This window comes from Quercus lobata, chromosome 5 (assembly GCF_001633185.2).
Source record: "Quercus lobata isolate SW786 chromosome 5, ValleyOak3.0 Primary Assembly, whole genome shotgun sequence".
NCBI classification, from domain to species: Eukaryota; Viridiplantae; Streptophyta; class Magnoliopsida; order Fagales; family Fagaceae; genus Quercus; species Quercus lobata.
In genome coordinates this window covers 3,114,125-3,135,835 of record NC_044908.1, presented here as the reverse complement: position 1 = coordinate 3,135,835, position 21,711 = coordinate 3,114,125, and the positions used below count along the sequence as shown (strand labels likewise).

At 34.2% G+C, this 21,711-nt stretch overlaps 3 protein-coding genes, 1 long non-coding RNA gene and 1 other non-coding gene across 7 annotated transcripts; all 5 read right to left on the bottom strand.

Annotated features, from left to right (window-relative positions):
• Window positions 1-563: 563 nt before the first annotated feature.
• On the bottom strand, window positions 564-2,929 carry LOC115992068 (trihelix transcription factor ASIL2-like). The gene has a single exon (XM_031116112.1). It carries the CDS (start codon window positions 2,086-2,088, stop codon window positions 793-795), a length of 1,296 nt encoding a protein of 431 aa, XP_030971972.1. The 5' UTR covers window positions 2,089-2,929; the 3' UTR covers window positions 564-792.
• A 3,786-nt stretch (window positions 2,930-6,715) lies between these two features.
• LOC115992467 (2Fe-2S ferredoxin-like) lies at window positions 6,716-11,750 on the bottom strand. 2 transcript variants are annotated; one of them, XM_031116673.1, is made up of 8 exons: window positions 11,630-11,747; window positions 10,955-11,028; window positions 9,263-9,330; window positions 8,289-8,356; window positions 7,953-8,059; window positions 7,549-7,598; window positions 7,188-7,270; window positions 6,716-7,103 (listed from the first exon to the last, which is right to left on the bottom strand). In XM_031116673.1, the coding sequence occupies exons 2-8, from the start codon at window positions 11,010-11,012 to the stop codon at window positions 7,028-7,030; spliced, it is 510 nt and encodes a 169-aa protein (XP_030972533.1). In that variant the 5' UTR covers window positions 11,013-11,028; window positions 11,630-11,747; the 3' UTR covers window positions 6,716-7,027. The 2 variants fall into 2 exon arrangements, with proteins under 2 accessions (XP_030972533.1, XP_030972534.1); XM_031116674.1 differs by lacking the exon at window positions 7,188-7,270 and having other exon boundaries at window positions 7,025-7,103; window positions 11,630-11,750.
• Window positions 11,751-11,780: 30 nt separating this feature from the next.
• On the bottom strand, window positions 11,781-11,853 carry TRNAA-UGC. The gene has a single exon. It is a non-coding gene; the product is annotated as a tRNA-Ala (tRNA).
• Window positions 11,854-14,821: 2,968 nt separating this feature from the next.
• Window positions 14,822-16,719, bottom strand: LOC115989302 (ubiquitin carboxyl-terminal hydrolase 13-like). Its single transcript, XM_031112975.1, has 5 exons — window positions 16,694-16,719; window positions 15,927-16,073; window positions 15,432-15,695; window positions 15,159-15,319; window positions 14,822-14,967 (listed from the first exon to the last, which is right to left on the bottom strand). The coding sequence occupies exons 1-5, from the start codon at window positions 16,717-16,719 to the stop codon at window positions 14,822-14,824; spliced, it is 744 nt and encodes a 247-aa protein (XP_030968835.1).
• A 1,816-nt stretch (window positions 16,720-18,535) lies between these two features.
• On the bottom strand, window positions 18,536-20,773 carry LOC115992150. Of its 2 annotated transcripts, none has more exons than XR_004092431.1 (3): window positions 20,562-20,771; window positions 19,904-19,978; window positions 18,536-18,819 (listed from the first exon to the last, which is right to left on the bottom strand). It is a non-coding gene; the product is annotated as an uncharacterized LOC115992150 (long non-coding RNA). The 2 variants fall into 2 exon arrangements; XR_004092432.1 differs by lacking the exon at window positions 18,536-18,819 and adding an exon at window positions 18,830-19,407 and having other exon boundaries at window positions 20,562-20,773.
• Window positions 20,774-21,711: the final 938 nt, after the last annotated feature.

Here is a 21,711-nt window from a genome sequence, read left to right as displayed (position 1 = left end):
ATAGCAAACTACATCAATGCGCAGAATTGCTCCATTTTCATATCATCTCAGAAAAAAGGCCTTTAAGCTCTTCTTGAATGCATAGAATTGCCATAGATATCACATGAAGATGTCATTGAAAAGATAATGCATGATGTTCCACCAGGTAAAGAGCTTCTCCTGTCAGATAGCTCATTTCTATTTTTTATACATACAATGTAACAGTAGGATTATGGTAAAGAATCAAGTTCTTCAACTATATCTTCTACCAATTCTTTTTTTTTTTTTTTTTTACCATATAAATTCCCAGAACCAAATAAGCTGTTCTGTAACAATCACAAAAGATAAATTACATTCATAACAGGAAACTGCATGAAGCAAAACCCAAATTTCATACCGTACCATCTCAAAAAATGGACTTTAAGCAAAGCTCATTGAAAAAGCAGGAGCATGACATTCAAACTAATAGCAATGTTCAAACTAATAGTTAGCAAACATAGGATTTCAGAGAGAAACTGTATTATATAGACCATTAAATCAATAGGTTTAAGCTGCACATTTCTAAGGGTAGAATAATTAACAACTGAAGGCAAAGAAAAATTGACAACTGATGTCACATTCTACTGTAATTTAAGCATCTAATCAGTCTATTCCACCAAATTAACAAAGTTACAACTCTGATCAAACTAAGACTCAATAAACTTACACTTGCACACACACATAAATACTACCAATTCAGATCCTTCTCACCAATGGGTCTATCTTCACTCATCAGAAAAACACATAAAATCCTAAAACACCAAATCTAAAACCCTAGTTACTATCATCACTATTATTGTTATTGTTATTACTATGATGATTACTAGCATTCCCAACACCACCACCACCGCCAACACCACCTCTCTTCCCACCACCACCATGCTTCAACTGCGAAATCTCCAACTGGGTCTTCATAAAAAACTGCATCCTCTGCAACTCCAACTCCTTAGCAAACTTCATCCTCTGCTTCTCCATCTCCACCACCTGCTGCAGCTTCGCGCTCTCAGCTTGCTCATACGCCTCCCCAAACCTCAATATCGCCTGAGTCAATTCCCTCACTGCATTCCCCCATCCCCCTCCTCCTCCTCCTCCTCCTCCTCTTTCCTTCCTCTCCACATTCCCCCCTCCTCTCCCACCCATCACCATCAGCCTAGGCCGCTTTCTCTCGGTCCTTGTCATCACCGGGGGCGGTAAACTATCCATTGAATCCCTCTCCTCCGCCTCCAATTCAGAGTCTGAATCCGTCTCCACCCCGCTCCGCTTCTTAAACATTTGAAACCTCTGCCCAACACCACCACCGCTACCACTCCCACTCCCACTACCACCACTATTTCTCAACACCAATTCCAACTTCTTCTGCTTAGTATTACTATTACTGTTACTCAATTGTTTATTAAACATCTGACTATTACTGTACTGACTCGCCGCTGCGGCGGCGGCCGCCGAGGACCGATTACCGACCGGAATTCCCACCGGCACTTTCGGGAGAGTGGCGAGCGGAATTTTGGCCGTGGGACCGATCAAATGATCCAATTTCTCGAAAAAAGGCCACTTGCTCGGTCCGCCGCCGGAGGCGATCCTCGCCTTCTCGAGCTTGTACTTCTTCTTCACCGTATCGATCCGATTCTTGCACTGAATATCGGTTTTCGGAGTCTTCCGATAGTCTTCTCTGCTGCTCACGATATCGGCGACCTCTTTCCAGTGCTTCTGCTTCAAATTCCCTCTGCTCAGTTGAAGGTACCGCTCTCCCCACGCGTCGATCAGCACCGCCGTCGCGCCTTCGCTCCAGCAATCCTCTCTTCCGCCTCCTCCTCCGCCGGATCCTCCGGCGCCGGAACCGGCGGATCGAGGCTGTTGAATCGGGAGAGCTAGGGTTAGCGTGTTGTTGTTGTTGTTGCTGTGGTGGTGGTGGTGGTGGTGAGATTGCTGCGGAGGCAGCGCTTGCGGCGGAGCCGAAGCTACCGTCACCGTTATCCGACCGTTCGTCGGCGGTCGCGGCGGAGAAGACGACGCCGGAGATTCCGAATCCGGCGATCGCTGCGGCGAGTGGATCTCCTCGTCCTCTTCCATCTCTTCCTCCAGTTCCTCCTCCTCCACCTCCACCTCCGCTTGCTTAACGTGCGCCGTCCTGTCCAGCTAAAGTGCGCCGCTGCGCTCCTCACTAACGTTCACCAGATCTCTGTCTAAGGAGGCCGCGCTAAAGTGCGCCGGTGAGCGCAGGACACGTATGAATATACGTAGAGGAAAGAAAGGAAGGAAAGGAAAATTACGATCGTAACTAACGTGCGCCGGTGAGCGCAGAATAAGGCGATCTGAGAAAAAAAAAGAGGCTCTCTCAGAGAGAGAGAGAGAGAGAGATTAGGGTTTGTTTGTGTGATGTGTTTGAATGATTTTTTTTTTTAAGAGTGATCGATCGGCGAATATAATGACTGACTTGACTGACTGACTGACTTTTTATAATTTCAGTGTTTTTTTTTTGGTTTGTTTGTTTGTTTTATTGACGGGAAAAAAATTAAAAAGTTAACGGCGTCGGAGGAGGACGGGTGAGGTGGCAAGACGTGATTGGTTGGAACGAGGAAACTCCGTCACCGGTCGTTGATGATGACGATGATGATAAAAAAAAAATCAGAGATGTTAAAGCCGGCTCGGGTTTGGTTTTTTGGTTTGGTAGGTACAAGAAAAAGAACCGTGTTGTGTGTTTGTTTGTCTTTATTTGTGGTCGGTCAATTTGACGGAAAAAGCCACTCTGCTTCTTCGAAATTACCGAACCCAATTTCCATTTGGGTTTCCCGGTTTCCGGTGCCTCCTGCTGCTGCATTTTTAAGCTCAATCCTAACATTTGGTGTATTTAAGTGTTTACAATAAAAAAATAGGGAAAAGAAAAGGTGTTTTTATGATGTTGATGCTTTGCACCTAAGGTGTCGGCCTACAATATTGATAGTTATGTGTATATATATAGAGTGGTTTGTTTGTCAAAAAGAAAATTAGAAACTTGAAAAAGTGTCTTTGTATATCGATTGTATTAAATAATACTATTCATTATTATCATTACTCGAGTTTGAACAGTTTTATTTGGAGTTGGTACTTGAATGGAACTTTTGCAAGGTTTTGAATTGATGTAGATTTTTTGAGCTTCAGCTATCCTCACAAGTCACACAACTAATTTGAATTACCTTTTAATCCCCAACAACAAAAAAAAATCACTAAAAGTACTTTTTATTTTTTATTTTTTTTTATTTTTTATTTTTTATCATAGATCCGGATAACGTATACTCTTAGCATCTATTTTAGAAAATTTTATATGAAAAATTGAAAAAAATTAGTCACTTTTTCACTAAAAATTTTCTAAAATGGTTTATTAATATGAACAAAACTTAGATTTTGTTCCTTAAGTTCCTCACTTAAGATTGAGTCATGTGACTACTTAATTAAAAAATACACTTTCATCACATGAGAAAAATTTTACATGGTAGAATCTTAAGAAGAGAATTTAAAAAACAGCATCTAAGTACTGTACCTAAGTCTTGCCCTATTAACATATGCTTAGTAAACCCCTATAGGCTATATCATATTGCTAAAAGTCATATAGCTGAATTAACACCTCTTTATGCATAAAGTATTTGAAATCTAGGAGGAATATGAAATTTAAATCCTAACGTCTCAATTAAAAACACCAATAATTACATAATTTATTTATAACAATTTTGTGTGTTAATATTACTGTAGGGGTGTTGGGCCCAAAGCCCAAGCCGAGGATTATAGATCGTCCGAAAATAGGGAAACGTTACCAAAGGAGCCCGTATTAGTGAACAAAGTCATTTAGGGACATAATGACACAAGAAGGTGTGCCGAGGACTAATTCCACCTCAGATAAACCAAGCCGAGGTTCGAATAGGCGGTCTGCCATTCAGAAAGACGTTCCCAAAAGTCCTGCAAGCACAGATAAACATGGAAAAAACAAAGTACAAAGGGGAGTCTTGAAATATCTAGAGAGAAAACTACTACCACCGCATTAAAGGCTCTGCAACTAACATCCTGGCTGCATTAATGTGGAGAAGACCCCTAAACAGGGCTATATTGGCTTGTGCATTAGCTGGAAGGGGTGTCCGATGGGACAGACACTCAAGTAGAGGCTTGGATGATCAACAAGTGGAAGAATAAGATTGTTAAAAAAGAGCTCTATAATGGCAGAGATATACCATGAATAGGGGATCGGAAAAATTATAAAAGAAACATTGTAGCAACGTAGAACTAGACTTGTAACATCACCCAAGAACATTGAATAAGAATCATTGTCCTCAGATTTCGCCGAGGACGTCTTTTCTTTAGTTAACACTTGTGCATTCATCATTCTTTTGTCACCCAACCTACCTAATTTGTTGTTCGGTTACTTAAAGTCCAGTTTTCTAACCCCTTCTTTACAAATTCACTATTTTGGGCTTTTTGAGTTTAAGTCCATTCGCATCTTGAGCTGGGATGCTAAAATCTAGCCCTTACAATTACTTATATAAATTCACAAGCAGTACTGTTTTAGAAAAAAAAAAAAAAAATCACAAACCAATTTTTCTATATAATTTCAAAGGTTATGTTAATGCCTTAACGGGCAAGGTAGAGTACTCGTTGACAACTTTTTTGAAATTTTTTTATCTTTTTTTTTGGGTGTTTCTTTGACCTTTTTCTAGTGTGTATATATATATATATATATATATTTTTTTTTTTTACACCTTAGTAATCGTTAACATTTCTCTAATTTCAAAACACACCTATAACATCATTCTCAAATGTCAAATACATGGGGGTGACAAAAGTCATTGGTGGGTGAGTTTCACAAAAACTAAGAAAAAGTAGAAAAACACATTTCTTTCAAGCAAGCGTGTTTCAACTTTGAACTTTGAACTTTGAACTGAAGTTGTTTTTATGAGAAGACATCAAATCAAAGCGCGCGTGTTCGCAAAGGCAGGCATGCCACCACTTCACGAGTTGTACTTATTTTTAAGTTGTACACTGATTGATTGTTTCATTTAAGCTTTTACGGTAGCAGTTGGTCTTCGGCGGTAACCCAAAAAAGCTCACCGTCGGGTGATACTATTGAGATCGTAACCGACAGGTGTCGGTGGCAAAAGACCGGGAGCGGGACTCACGTTACTTGAAAAACGGGGTGATTGACATTCCGTTGCCGGTAATTTACAACTTCCTTCAATGACTGACGGCTGCCCAACTTATACGGCAGTGTTGTGTACGTATCATATGGATTGTCACCTACCTTTTTTTTTTTTTTCATATGACAAGTTTGGATTATACATAACACTCATGGTTCAAGCACATTTATTCTCAAGTCAATTTATAATTAATACCATTTTTATGGTGCATTATGTATAATAACTTAGCAATTTTAATAATTTTTTAATTTTGTGTCCCTTAACTTAGGGTGCAAATGTTGGATTTAGGGTTTCTGTGCATTAGACTTATCGAGAAATTGATATGCGACAATTATTTGACATGTGTTCAAGTTGTTTATTCTTACAAATTTATTATAAGAAAAGTCAAGATTACAAAATTTTTCATAACTTTTTGTCATAATTGTAATTTGACAAAGTGTGATTAGTAAAGAAAAAATAATGGGTCTATGTAAAAGTGATAGTTAATCACTCATAATTTACTATGTTAGAATTGTGAGAAAAAAATAGTGAAATTATTTGTGGTCCTAGAACTACACTTTATTATATTAGCAATCAACTCTTCCATTTGTTTTGAAATAAAACAAACTACTCCATGTTTTATGGGAAAGACGTGTGTAATATCATTACTTTCAGAAAAGTGAAGACCCTTTCCTTTTACACTAGATAAAATAAATTCTAAATTAAAATTTGAGGAATTTTCCAATTGATGCAACAACTTGTACAAATTCATAAAATTCGTGCTGCTACTGTACTTATGGTATGAAGCAATTGAATTAAAGACCATGATGTACTGGTGTTTTTGGGTTTGGTAGAATTAGATTAACCTCTGTTTATCATATATATCTATAGAAAGAATTAGATTAACCTCTCAGTTAGGGTCAGACATTGGAGCATTAATTGGTAATATTGGTGATATAAAGGTTGGATAAATTCTATAGGATATAATAGTTGGTCCAAGCTCAATTACGGTTCATGAATGAGTTAAACTTACAAGAACCGAATCCTTGATGGTGATTGGTGCCTGTTTGCTAATTTTTATTTATTATCTTCTTTTACAATAAATGAACCCCACCCACCTTTTTTTTAATTGGCAAGTTACACATGCTCTTGATAGATCTTGAACCCTTAGGAGCAAGTAACCAGATATTAAGAGACTAAGCCAGTTTGGTTCAACTTGCAAGCCTCAGTTGTCTTTCAAACCTTCCACATTTGTCTTGTGTTTCTCTCTTTGCAGTCAATTTTTCTTGAATGATCACACCTAGTATTTAGTTTTTGTAGGCCTTAAGCATGGAATTTTGAGGTATCAATTTTTTATGTTTTGCACCAAGAGCCTTGTAGCTTGGTCATCTTTATGAAGAGAACCAAGATTCAAATCCCCTCTCACCCACTTATTTTAATAGTTGAATTATCTTTATATATAAATTTGCCTTGTGTTTATGATCAAATAACTATATGCAAGTCCTGAAATATGACTAAGCTTTAGATACTTCTCATAAACAAAAATCACCAACAAAATCGAGAAAAGAAGTCATTGATAATATTAAGAATTAGGGTTTACTAGCAGCCACATAAGCAATGCTAATCTATATAGATAAAGTGCCACAGAACCACAAGGCACTGAACTTGTAGATAAATATATAATTCATCAACAAAATAATAATGCAGTCAATATGAACAAGCTACTTTGGTAGCCAGGGCCACATGTAATTTGCTAAGATGAGGCATGTTACAAAATTGAGATAGTTCCATCCAATACCTGAGTAATCTTGCATCTTCTAATCAGAAAAAATCTAGTGTACCTTTGCTTTTTATCCATAGACAGCAAGGTTTCATGTGGCAGAGGGCAGTGCTAGGCGAATTCCATCAAGTTCCTGTTCTGCAATCAGTTGGCAACCTAGACGAGACCTGAAACAAAGTATCAATATAGAATTTAAACTAGCTTGGACAGCAAGAGAATTTGCAGGCCAGTTTCAATGCAGAGGGATATACTTCTCAGTTAGCCCAAAAGCAAGATCCAACATGTCATTTTCCTCATCAGTAGGATCTTCTAGTTTATTGTAGTACTCCATATCCTAGCCAAGAGTTTTAGGAGTTAGCATTAGACCCTCAGACCATACCTCATTAGCTCATTGGAACCAAATTAACTCAACACAATCAAAAGTACATAGGGGGGAAAAGGAAGATAGGAAAAACATGCATTTTAGCCAGGGAAGGAAAGTGGTATGGTGACATTCACTGGATAAGAGCTAAGTGCAATAAACATTATTTTGCATTATTGGCTCTCATGTAGTGTGTATTGCGAAGGCTAAATTTTCTTCTAGAAACAAGCAAGTTCCAAACACACATATACCTGCACAATTACATGACATGTGGAACAGGCACACGATCCTTCACATGCCCCTACAATCACATTAATACTCATTAATCTTACAAGAAATGCACTATAAGTATACTTGGGACTTTTCTACTTGAATTTCAAGTGAACCAATTTAAAAAGCCTTGACCCTAATCGCTGAAGGACAATTTCACTAATTGTCTTCATAATTCAAATCAATCAAGTAATTGTTAAGCGGTATGAAACAGTGAATCAATTCATCTCACATAAAACACAATTCGACATTGTGGAAAGAGTTAATAACTTCTGCCTTTAACCCTTATTTTGGTAAGGTTAAAAGAATAGCAATATCAAGAGGAGGCCAAAAAATGGAGACTCAGGTGAGGTGCAAAACATTGAATATCATGCTCAAGTATTACCTTCAATATCTATGTCATGTTCGAGGGCAGCTTCTAACATAGACATTCCAATTGGAACATTAATAACCTTCTCCTCTCCATCCTTCTCAATAAATGTCACGCATATTCTGCAGAATTGAACAAATGGGTGTGAGGACAGAGCAGGAAAAAATAACAGTGAGTTCCAATAATTAGAAATGAGAGCAATAGATGGCATCAAGGATGGCAGTCCATTTTTTCATATTTTACTATATTGCACGAGTTTAAGTAGGCATGTTCATCTTCTTGAATATATCAATATTAAAACCCCTAAACCCTTGTCCCTAAAAGCCTCTTTCCATATACAGAGCAACTTACTTTTTTTTTTCTTCATTCCATTCTTCATGGGCCTTGTCAGAAGCTTTTGCACAAAAAGAATGACTCTTCTGAAATGGAGATAATATTTAGAGACTGAACAACGTTTTTGGTGCTAGGTAAAACAAGAGATTCCATGTATTTCAAGCAGAAAAAATTCAGATACAGTACTCTGACTGCCAAAGTACTTACATTAGATTGCACCCTTAAAAGGATCAAACTGATATGAAACCAAAGTATGTATATACAAAAGCATATAAGAGGCACATAGAAAAAACCTGTCAGCAAAAGCTACTCTACATTACATAACCAATTAATCTACTGTGCAGTCTCAATCCTATCACTTGCAATCACACCCCTTCCACAAAAAACTTCTTCAATACACAAAACTAGGTCTATATCTTCTTGAAGATAGGAGAGGCCAGCTGCAAGTATCATTCAATTTAATTGCCTCTTTAGAGAGCCAAGCAAACCATCACTACTCTAGCCAAGATACTCTTGGCTCAGTTGCACTTCCAGCTCTCCCATTAGGGACAGCTTGGATTCAAAACCTAGAGGCAAGGTCCACTCAACTTATGTTGCAATTTTTTTTATTGAAAAAAAGAAAAACCATCGCTAGAGTAAAGCACTTTTTTACAATTCTTTATCACTAACCACAAGGGTGCCAATTGTGTTTCTGCTACTCTTTCAATCCTTGTTTGCATGTTTAAGGAATCAAGATCTATCTTCAAACTGGTATTATTGCCCCTCCCCTCTCCTTCCCAAAAGATAGTAGAATGAAGCAATGGCCATATGAATATGGAGATGAACATTGTCACCAAAATGATTACATAGTTATGACTTAATCAATTGCTTGGATGCATATGAAACTTTCTGAACAATGATACGAAAGAACATGGTAGCCAAGAACATTGGCATGCTTAGAAGGTTTTTTTAAATGAAAAAAAAAATACAAAATTTTACTTTAAAAGGCTAACCAGAGGTTGCAAATAATGATTGCAAAATGCATGTGATTGTGCCATCTTTGATGCGGATGTCAAATGCCCTGCCAATAAAGATATGACATCAAAACAATACCTAGTCAAAGTAATAACGACTGACACTACTACTTTATGGAAATTTTAGTGAACGTATTGGGAACAGAGCCTGAGACAATTGATAGGGTTAAAAATACTTGGAAGCACTAGTACCAATGACTTCAAACTTTATTCAATTCAACAAAGCCTAGATCTTAACTACTTAGATGTAACTTAGTATTGAAACATTTTCTATTCTCTACTTGTCAATTACAAATTATGTCGTTATAAAATGTTATAATCACAAGATATGATAAAAGAAGGGTGTCAGTGGACACAAGCAATCCAATAAATTATGACTTTCTAGTCATTACGCAAGATTGTTAGTAGTTCTACATGTACAGACAGAAAATTCCCAAGCCCAGGATATCACATCTCAGATCCCACCAACATGAAACTGAGTGTCCATGCCACTATGAAGTGCCTTACAATCATGTTGATAAGAAAGAATATGTTACTACAAGTTTAAAGATGTGGAACAGTAATTACAACAAATTTGTTGCTATATCACAGACAGACTTATCTTATAGAAATCCACTTCTCTAAAATTAACCTTTTCTTCTTCAGCACTAATCATGATTAACAATGAAGGTTTTCAGTTCTGACAAATTTTGCAATTTTTCAAGGGAACATGAAATGAATTTTTTTTAATCTTTTATAAGGTAATGACAGATTCATAGTGCTCTGTTAAATTAAGTTTCCTAACACATGGGACAACTTTGAAAAAGAATCCACTCCCAATAAATTAAGATTCAAGAATGGGGATAGCACCAAAGGAATTTATAACAACAAGAGTATATTGATAATTGGGTTCTAGAAAAGGGATCATATATTTTGGCTTCCATTCCACATGTACACGAAATCATTAGTAGGAACACTTTACTTATCAAGTTTAAAAGATCCTAAAGAAGGCAACTACCTTACTAGATTTCATTAAAGCAAACCAACCATTGTTTATTGTTCAGGAAACTAACTTGAAATTACTACCAGAAAAATCCTACAAAGAATGCAGAAGTGGATATTAATCCCAATCAAAAAAGCACAAAAACTGTTCCACTTGTATTTAATTAATATTTGCTTATGTTTATTCATTCATGTTGTGATTGTTGGAAACATTAATATTAGTAAGTGACCAAAGGATCCACGTCCAATAAGCCCATGCCTTCCATAGTGTATTAGTGTTAATTTAAAGTCTGTACACTTAGGCATCCATTCCCACCAACTTAGTTCCTACCAGATATGTAAATTCAGTACATGATAATTGAATTAGGTCATTCATGCAAAAGCACCAAATTTCACTTGTTACCCAACTTGAAAATCAATAAGGTTTTAGCAAACTACTACTGATTAGTGCCCTCCACCAAAGCGGCATGATGTGGGTTCAAGTACCAGAATCAATCTCTCCCAAAAAAAAAAAGCTGCCTCCCAATCATGTCTTTTGGATCCCACAAAAGTGAGAGTTTTGTCCATTAAGTATGACTTTTACTACTCATTAGTGAATTTCATCTAATTAAACAACAACAATATTATTATTAATAATATCAATCTAAAGCACAACACACATTACTTTACATATCAACTTCAAGGTCGTACCTCTTGTGAGATCCTTGATAATCCTAGCTCCGAGCTGAGATATCTTATAAACAAGCATAACGAAAGACAACTACCTGGAAACCAGACCATAATAAAATAAAAAAGTTCCAAGCCATTACCAAAAATGAATTAAAAAAGAAAAAAGAAAAAAGAAAGAAATATCAAATATATACAAACAAAGGCGGGCCTGTAGATGAAGAAAAATAAAGCCTGTATGCAAAAAGTTAGATACTTTAACTACCCAGAAGCCCCATTTTAGTCGTGTAATCATTTTGGTAATTATTGTAAACAAAGTGCCATACATTTCCTTCAGCAACAACGTGAACAATTGGTATCCTCTAGTGAAAGTGGGAAATACTCAGATATATACAAACAAAGGTGGCCTCTACTCTCTAGAGGAACAAAAATGAAACCTTTATGCAGAAAGTAACAAAGTTTAACTACCCAGCATCTCCATTTTCTCAGTTGGTGGATTTTACAAACATATAAAGTGAGTTAATTTAAACAAAGTGAGATGCATTTCCTTCAGCAACATTAACGTGAACACTTGGTGTCCTCTAGTGAAAGTGGGAAAAACTCAATCAAATTCAAAAAACTTTAAAGACCCACTTCAGATTGAAACATATAAATATGGAAAACACAAAACAAAAAGTGAGAAGAAAAGTAAAAGCAAACCAGAGAAGAGGGGAACGCCTTGTGAAATGGGTATTGAAACTCTGCCTTTGTTCTTTGTTGGGAGACCTTTGGGCTAGCTATATATAGGTTTCGAGTTTCGACCAAAAAAAACGACACGTCGTGTTTGGTGGATATAGTGGAAAAAAGATAATGGAGATGCGGGGTATCGAACCCCGTGCCTCTCGCATGCAAAGCGAGCGCTCTACCGTTTGAGCTACATCCCCTTTTGAGATATGATGCACTCAAAGGTCAATCAATTATTATATTTTTGAAGCTTGGTTGGTTTATTGCACATCTGATATCTTTAGAACGAGTGAGCCCATAAATTTTTTTTTTTTGGGTAAAAAGCCCATAAAAAGGCTATTTTACTTTTACAGTGAAGGTGTTATTACAAACGTGAGTTTTAATTAATTCAACTAATAATTTTTTTTTTTTTAATTATTGGATAAGAGATATGACATCCAACGACATGTTATTTAAAACTACAAATGACATGAAAATATTTATAAAAAATTTTAATTAACTGTTACGTTGGATTAATGCATTTAGGCCAATATTTGAGATTACAAAGTAATTGGATTTTAAATAAATAAATACATACTTATCTATCTGCATATATTTTACTAAAATACTTTATTCCACTAAACAAAACGAACCAACTTTTGGATTAATATTGGCTACCTTGATTTTGAGGGGTTGGCTTCACCAAGCAGAAATAAGAGATAGTTGTTGAAATCTGTATCAATGGTTTTTTTTCTTTGGGGTAATCTAATCTAATCTAATATATTAAAGTAGAAGCCTTTACCAAGGCTTTACCAATTGTCAGATTTGAAACTTCAAATATTTTACATGTGGCAATCTTATAAAAAAAAAAAATCTATTCAGGCCATGTGGCCTACCAATTCCATACGGCAAGTCACAATTCATCCACCTCGAATTTATTGTCTCTATATGTGTCACTTTTTTTTATTTTTTTATTATTATTATTTTTATTTTTTACAAGATAGAATTTTTACTTTACCCTAATCTAAATATATATGTGTGTGAAGCTTTATCTCCTGGAGACTTGAACTTTGAACCTTACCTCTCACACCTCACAAACACTTATACTTGTGGAGTGACTATCGCACCAAGAATGCGCGGAAGTATATGTGTTACTTGTTAATAATAAATAGATTTTATTTTTTTATTAATGAAAATTTCCTCATCTTAATTGACAATGCATTTACATTAATTATATATATATATATATATATATATATATATATATATATATGCAAAAGGTCCTTACATCCCTCTTAAATTTTTTTTTTTGAAAGCTGCATCCCTCTTAATTACATGTGCACTACATTAACAATAATTTCCCCCTCTTACACGTGCACTACATTAACAATAATTTCCCCCTCTTACACGTGCACAACCCAAGAATATCATTAAGAAAAAGGGTGCACAACTTGGTCCGAAATGTCATGATAATCTAATAATTACAACAGGAGAAAAGAGGAGGAGAATTTATGGTTATATTTGGTAATAAATTTTTTTTTTTTTTAATTTTCAAAAACTTGTTTTTAGGAATATAAAGTAAAAAGAATTTTTTTGTATTTTTGAAATAAAAAACATGTTTAGTTAGTTGTAATTAAAAAATTAGTTTTTGGAAGAAAAAAATAGAAAATACTAAAATATATTGTTACTAGAATTTGAATTTTAATATTAACTCATTAAATTAAATTGATTTTTGAAAATTAGAAACTGAAAACAACCTTTTGCATATTTTCAGTTTACTTCACAAATTGAGTTTTGAAAACAATTTTTGTTTTTTGTTCATCTAGAGCTGCTAAACAATTTTTTTAGTTTCAAAAATAGAAAATTACTTTTGAAAACAGAAAATAAGAAAAAAAAAACAATTACCAAACATACCCTAAATCTTTGATGTTTTCGTTGGAAATACAAAAATTGATAATACATTTACATTAGTTGAAAGGAATGCATTTACATTAATTATATGTAATCTCATCATATAGTGAAACTAAAATGAGTTGAGAGGGGACAAAATTTATATATAACACATGTAATTATGCATATGAATATGTATAATACTTTAGAAAAATTAAAAGCTATTCATTTGAATATATTAAGTGATGTAAATTCCTTATCAACAATAATTCTACGCATGGTTAAATTCTAGTTATTAATATCTAATAAAATGTTGAGTTCTTAAAGTTATGATTGTTCTAAGTGGTTATCTTTATCTCTATGATTACATTCTTGTCAATTATTAAATTAGTTAGTTTAAGTTAGTTAAAAACTCTATTACCTAAGTTCCAAGAAATTAAACATTCTCCAACTAAGTTATTAATTGTTAATTAAGATGATTTAATTTAGGTAAGATTTTTATTTATTTATTCATTTTTTTTTTACAAGATAGAATTTCTACTCTAGCATAATCTAAGTGTATATGTGTGTGAAACTCCCTCCTGAATACTTGAACTCCGGCCCTTGCCCCCCACACTCTATAAGTATTTATACTTGTGGAGTGACCACTGCACCGAGGGTGTGCGGTGGTTAGGTAAGATTTTATTATCTTACCTTCAAGAAAATTAAATTATACTCCAATTAAAATTCTATTTTAAAAAAATTAAGATTTAAAATAAAGATTAATATTTATTTTAATTAATTTATTCATCTATCATAATTTTGTAGTTTAATATAACAAAACTCTTACCCACTATATACTAGCCATCTTTGTGCCAAGTGACTCAATATATGTATGCATTATGTTAATTAATTTAGAGATTCATGTGACTAACTAATTATTATGATAATTAATTAATTATGATAAATAATCCGTGTATCATATATAGGGTATCATTGAGATCCTTGCAACGATAATTAATAAATTGAGCTTACAAACTAATGTATCACAAATCACAAAGTGGAAATTCAAATATTGATTTATGAAGTGGTTAAATATACTATTTATATCCATTATCACATCAGTTTGTAAACATTATGTAATAAAATTTGTAGTATTCTCGCATTTTCCATTAATTACTGTTAATTACTGTATAACCAAGACCAATTTAAACTATTCTCATATAGATAAATATATCTAAAATTGCATTAATAATGGTCCCACAGTGTCACCAAATGTAGCTCTCTGATAACATCTGATAAGTATGTGCTGTTATTTAACTACTTAAGTTTAGACATCACTATAATTTCTGCTTCTACAAGTACAGTGTCATTCATAAGAAACCCTTTTGATGCATCATTGAGATCCTTTAGGAGCAAAAATTCTGGATAACCCAAGTCTTTTGAAGAAGAAAACCAATCTTCAGCTGCCAAAGAAAAATAAATCAAATAAATTCACCAAACTGAACTGGAGCAAAACAAATGAAAGATACCAGGTAATACATCCATAGTGAAGAAACCCTTGAGTTTGACTATATGGTACTATTTTAAGTATGTTGAAAATAATCACCCTTCACTCCCAACATTGACAAGAAAATGATAAAAATATTTGATTTACCTCTATTTTCTTTGTGCTTTCCTTTGATTTGATCCCTTACGCGCAGCTTGTATTCTACAAAAACATTTTGCTCTGATGGAAGACAATCGCATAAGAACAAGTTGACTGATACGGCTGGATTTTTTACAGTAGAATCTCCTTTGGGATAGAACATTAACTTCCTGGATTCAGTAAAAAGAGTTACAAATAACAGTTGCTAAGATCAGAAAAGCAAAATTTTCATTTTTATAACAATGTTAGTGCAACTTCTAGTAATGCATGCATATATATTACCATTTTGAATCTCGATCAGTGAATTCTTGAGAAAAATAATATTCTTCATTCAGTGTCGAAAATTTTTCAATCTTCCAAGTCAAAGTGCTGTTATAGGGTTCTACAATAAAGGAAAGACACTGCCTTTTGACATTGTGTTCATGAACAAAAACCTCCGCAGCAAATACGCAACAGTTATTGACAAGGTATCCTTGAGAAGCATCATTAAAGGTATCAAGGGGAAGAAATTTGGCAAATCCCCATTCGCTATTTATGTCATTGAATCTTTTGATAGCACCACACACAAAAAAAAAAAAAAAAAAAAAAAAAAAAAAAAAAAAAAAAAAAATTCAGATGTAGAAAATGTAATAAAATAAAATCAAACAGACATGATATAACACAATTGGTGAAGCATAGAGTGACACAAAAAATGAAATAGAATATTTCAATTTCGTTGATCAGAATTATACATTCATGCATCAATTGTGAGAGAGCAAACCTTGAACTGTCAAGTACTCGTCCCGTATCTGATCAAATACAAACAATTTGAAGCTGGCATTAACTTCCCAACCAAGAGGAAGTTCTCCCGTCTCAGTGATTGCTAAGTAAAGGGAGATATGACCATTCCTACTCTTCTCAATTCCTTTTGGATAGAGAGACAACCTCGTGCAAAAAGAAGACAAGTTATATAATCACTTGACTAAACAATTCATAGGGTAGAGAATTAGAGCCCCCACCATTTATGCCCGCCAGCTTCAAAAATATCGGACTTGTACTCTAGCCCAGACTTGGACAGTAAAGAGAATGACTCTATTTTAAGTAGGAAATTATCTGGAGTAAAATGTCTTTTGGATCTTGTGATTACTGCAATATAATAGAATATGAATAATTAAGGGGCAATGTATAAATGTTGGGTACGTAATAGCGTTCAGGAAAGAATTCAAACAAGAAGTTCTAAAGACTAATCAATAAAGTCATAGATCATGTAAATACAACACATTTTCTTTTCATCATATATCATCTATCAACTATCATTTATCATACGTCATATTATGTTTAGCTAAATACTTTCTTTTTATTTTAAATTTTGAGAGAAAAAAAACTTTTTTTAGATGAGAAAACGATTATTGCAAGGAACATAAATTAAAAACAAAACAAATAAAAAATAAACAGAAAGTATTTCAGATTCATGAATGGACAACTGCATATTTACGGCCTATTTCATGTTCCAACTATTATAATCATATTTTTTATATTCATCTCTTTTCTTATCTTCAAATTACCTGATGGCATCACAGATGTCTAACATAATTACTTGTAGGCTAGAAAATATGAGATATATATATATATTTCGAACATATAGAGTGACAATAACTTAGGAGAGGGACAGAGAACACACATGATTCATCGCGGGTGGTAGGAAAATCGCCCATGACTGAATAGTTAGGATTCTGGAAATCCTTTGAGATCAATATATTAGGCTAATGTGTGTGAAACATAACAGTACAAAACATGTATTTATAGAGAGAAATCAGAGGGAAATTAAAGGGCATGAGTACTTTAGCATCCATGCAATACACTTTAACGTATCAATTATCATGGCTTTATTTACATAGAAAAATCAAAGGGCATGTGTACTTAGCAACCATGCAATGCACTTTAACGTATCAATTATCGTGGCTTTATTTACATAGAAAAATCAAAGGGCACGTGTTTGGAACAACGCAATACACTTTAAACACGTCATGGCATTATTCATGGAGGGAAATCAAGTGCGTTAATACTCTAGAGCAATGCAATCCACTCTAAACATATCATTGAACTTAAGGGCAAGGCTTGTGTCCAATGAAAATTTTCATTGGACACGGCAAGATTTGGAAACGTGTCCAAGAGTGGACATGTGTTCAAGATCCAACGTGTCCAGTGAAAACTTTCATTGGACACAAGTCGGATCCTGCACTTAAAAACACCCGGAACATGTTATTGGATGGAACTTGGAAGTGAAGTGAATAAGGGATGATACAAATCCTCAAGTCTCACTTTTTATATTCTACTTTATATTTTGTCAATAACAATTTGTTATATATTTTATTAATTAATCTTGGTTTAATATACTTTTTTTTTTTGAGAAGGTGGTTTAATTTACTACAATCATTATATCATTATAATTTAATAGGAAAACTTAGTTTGTATAAATGCATACTTTACTTTTTTTTTTTTTTTTGATACAAGATAGAATTCTATTATAGCCTAATTTAAGTGTATATGTGTGTGAAACTCCTTTCTGGAAACTTGAATCCCGACCCTTACCCCCTACACTCTACAAGCACTTATATTTGTGGAGTGACCATTGCACCAAGGGTGTGCGGTAGTGCATGCTTTACTTAGAAACATGGGGTAACATTAATAATATACAATATGCAACGATTTTGCTAGATGAAATTTAAAATAAAATTGAACATACATAATAAATTATAACATAAAATTGTGGGTCCCAGTTATTTTAACTGGTAAAATCGAGTATTATCCAATAAATATTGTTACTCTTCTGGGAATGAACCTTAAATGGCCACATTGTTTAGCAAATTTATTTATTTATCTACAATATATATGAATATTTTGCAAAAGTAACTTTGATAGATTTTTGTATAAAATTTAAATGATTCTTTGTTTTTTCTTCTTTGATTGCACATTATGATTCCAATCTAAAAAATCCCTAACCCTTATATGAAATATGAAATATGCAAATAAACATTAGGATTCTAATTATCTTTATCTTCCATGCAGTCCTACTCCCTTCTCTTGAATAATGTACCCCATAACTATTCAAGATACTATTCAATGACGATAATTACATATAAAAAGAAAAAAGAACAATAGTAATAAATTGAAACACAAAATATTATACCATCCAATAGATATTGCAAGGCCTTTGTCATGCCCCAAACCCAAAAGGGTCCAAAGCATGAGAAATACATCTCAAGGGTACATGTAGATTTTTCCTTTTTGGCAAATCAAACTATAAGAGATCTTTATTTTCCTTTCTTTTCCAGAGGATAAGAGTATATAACCATACTAAAATCTCCACATTACAAGTCAGAGCTGTATAACACATTTACGAACAATAACTAAAAATCATGTGTCTCCACATAATACATGAATATATTACAAAACTCTGATTAAATTACACAAAGTCACAATCTTATCAAGAATAAGGACCTTAACATCGTGTCTAGGCCTACCACGCCAAAGGCTAACAAACCTCAAGCGACTCACCTCCAATAGAATTAATTAAGGTCTCGTTGAATATAGCAAGATCGAGCCACCAACCATTTACAGCAAGAGTCTCCAAATTTAACATAGCACTCTAATCATCACCAAAGAAGTAAGCTCCATACCCAAGGTATAGCTAGTAAATTTGAAAAACTGTTAGAGGGTAGGATGAGCTAATGCCCAGTAAGTAGCATAATTAAATTGGGGGGGGGGGGCAAATGCAAGTTTCATCTTCAATAATAATAATATGACAAGAATGATTAAATAATGAAACACAAAGTTTCTCAAAGTAAATACCTTGAAATTATATACTATAATCTGTGAGCACCAACAATATAATTTCCAAATCTATAATATTTAACATAAAGTAAATTATTACAAGTATACCGCATTACTACATATACTAGTCAGGGGATCCACCCATTCACAACTGGCATGATATTGTCCTCTCTGGTATGCAGACTCTTGGCCCCATGGACAGTAGTCTCACTCATACCCTTAAGGTTTTTCTCTCCTCCCATGGGTAGCAGGGAGAGCGCGTCAAATAAGACCTCTTTTGCATGTGGTCTCTTGGCCCCATGGGCAGCAGCCTCACCCATATACAATTAAGGAACCTCTTCCCCCCATGGGTAGTAGGGAAGAACGCGTCATCTAAAGTGAAAGGGCACTGACCTAGATTTGATTCCGTTGTTACAAAGACTACGAAAACCAAATCGGGTGATCACTGAGAAATCACACATGGCATGGTGTTAAAAACCACATAAGCTCATAGGTTACATTACTTTGAAACACATAGTTCATGTCCAAGTAGTTTCAGAAAAACCTTAAATAATCTATCTTCTACAAAGTTTGTAAGGTTTTCAACTTCATTCTTGTCAAGAGATTTTCAATCGATTTCCCTCGTAACAAGACAAGATAAGCATCTTTGAATTTTCTAATATACCATAAAATCCATGATTTTCTTATCAAAAATTAAATAAAAGATGCTCATTTTTCCATATCAACAATTCATGCATTTCCCCAAATGCAATATCAAATATGATGCATTTTCATATATAATCATATATATATATATATATATATATATATATTAAGGTTATGACACAACAGTTTTTAGGAAAATATAGTTTCCATAAGTAGTTTCCAAAAATGTGTTTAACCCAAAAACAACATTTATGCAACATGGTTATTTTTCAAAATTCCATTAAAAAGCTCCTTACCTTGCAACCCGTAAAAAGCCTAATTCTCCAAGCTCCGAAGGAGATTTGCTAGAACCTCAACAATATCAAGCAAACCTAACACAATAAGCATAAAGTTTAAAATTGTATCAAGCTACAATTTAAGAATTGCCAAATAAACACTTAATTAGGCAAGCCTAGTATTTAACCTCATCAATAACATATTCCTCTTCCAAAGTTTCTCAACAAATTAATTCACAAGGCATAGACCCCAATTTATAAAGTTAACCCATTCAATATCACCTCCAACATTATGACTAGTTTCCATAAGATTTACACAACATCATCAAGAGACCCATGTAAGCAAAATCAAAATATCCTCCAAGAAAAGAAATTTAGAACTTCAACTAACTCCAAATAAACCCAATAGAAATGGAAAAATTATATTTACCAACCATCACATGTTATAACTCAAAACCCCTAAATTTCCACCATAAATAAACCTTAGATAGTAATCATTAACACAAACCATAAACCCACTCATTAAATAATTCCACCAATACAAAACCCATACATATAAACACATAAATATCACTTTCAATGCTCATAAATCACATGGGTATCATTATTAAAGTTTAGATAAAAATATAACCTCAAGCAAAATATAAAACTCACCAAAAGGATTAGAAATTAATTTTACCTCAAATAAAAGATGAAGATGCTTAGAGGTTCATAAGGATTTTCCGGTGACATTGCTGGAAAAAAGATGGTGGAGATGGTGGCATGGAGATACCGGTGGGAGAGTGCGAGGGAGTGTGAGATGAGTGTTTGTATTTGTGAGAAGATGAAAAAGAAAACAAGAGTAGAGGACCCTTGTTGACCGGCCAAAAGAGAGAAAAGGGATAGTGTGAAAATGAGTGGTGGAGAATGGTAGGTAGGTGGGAGCACGTGGGACACTTGAAATATCTGACCCCCTTTTCTTCTTCTTCTTCTTCCGGGTTTTTTTTTTTTTTTTTTTTTTGTGTGTGTGTGTGTGTGTGTGTGTGTGTGTCTGTGTGTGTGTGTGTGTCTGTGTCTGTGTGTCTGTGCTAAATATTCGGCTTTTGAAAATTATTTTGTAACAAAGTTGCTATTGTAACTTAGTAATTTAGTGGAATGTGGAACTCGATTTCACCAAGTTTGAGTTCTATGCAATTCAGTGGAATGTAGAAGTCAAGTTTTGAGAAATCAAGTTCCACATTTGCCACATATCAATGATATTATTGAATTGCATAGAACTTAACTTTGGCGAAATTGAGTTTTACTTTGAATTTCATTTTGAGAAAGTTGAGTTCCAAAAAAAGGCTCCATAACTAAATAAATTGTAATAAATACTTTTTAACAAAATATATTTAAAAACCGAATATTTAGCAAAAAAAACACCAATAAATGTACTGGGAACAGCACCTGGCACAACTGAGAGCATGTGTTAAAAATACTTGGAAGCACTGGTCCCAATGACTACAAACTTCATTCAATTCAACAAAGCCTTGTCTTAACTACATGGACATAACTTAGTATTGCAAAATCTGGGCTTGAGACATGGGAGTATCCTGGAATATGAGTCCACCCTCTACTAATCAAATACAGATTGTGAAGTTGAAAAATATTGTAATTACAAGATATAATAAAATAAGGGTTTCAGTGCACACAGTCACACAAGCAATCCAATAACCTCTGATTTTCTTGATATTGGGCAAGATAGTTAGTAGCTCTACTTGTACAGAAAGAAAATTCCAAAGCCCTAAAGATATCACATCTCAGCTCCCACCCACATGAAAGTGCACATGCCACTATGAATTAGTGTCTTC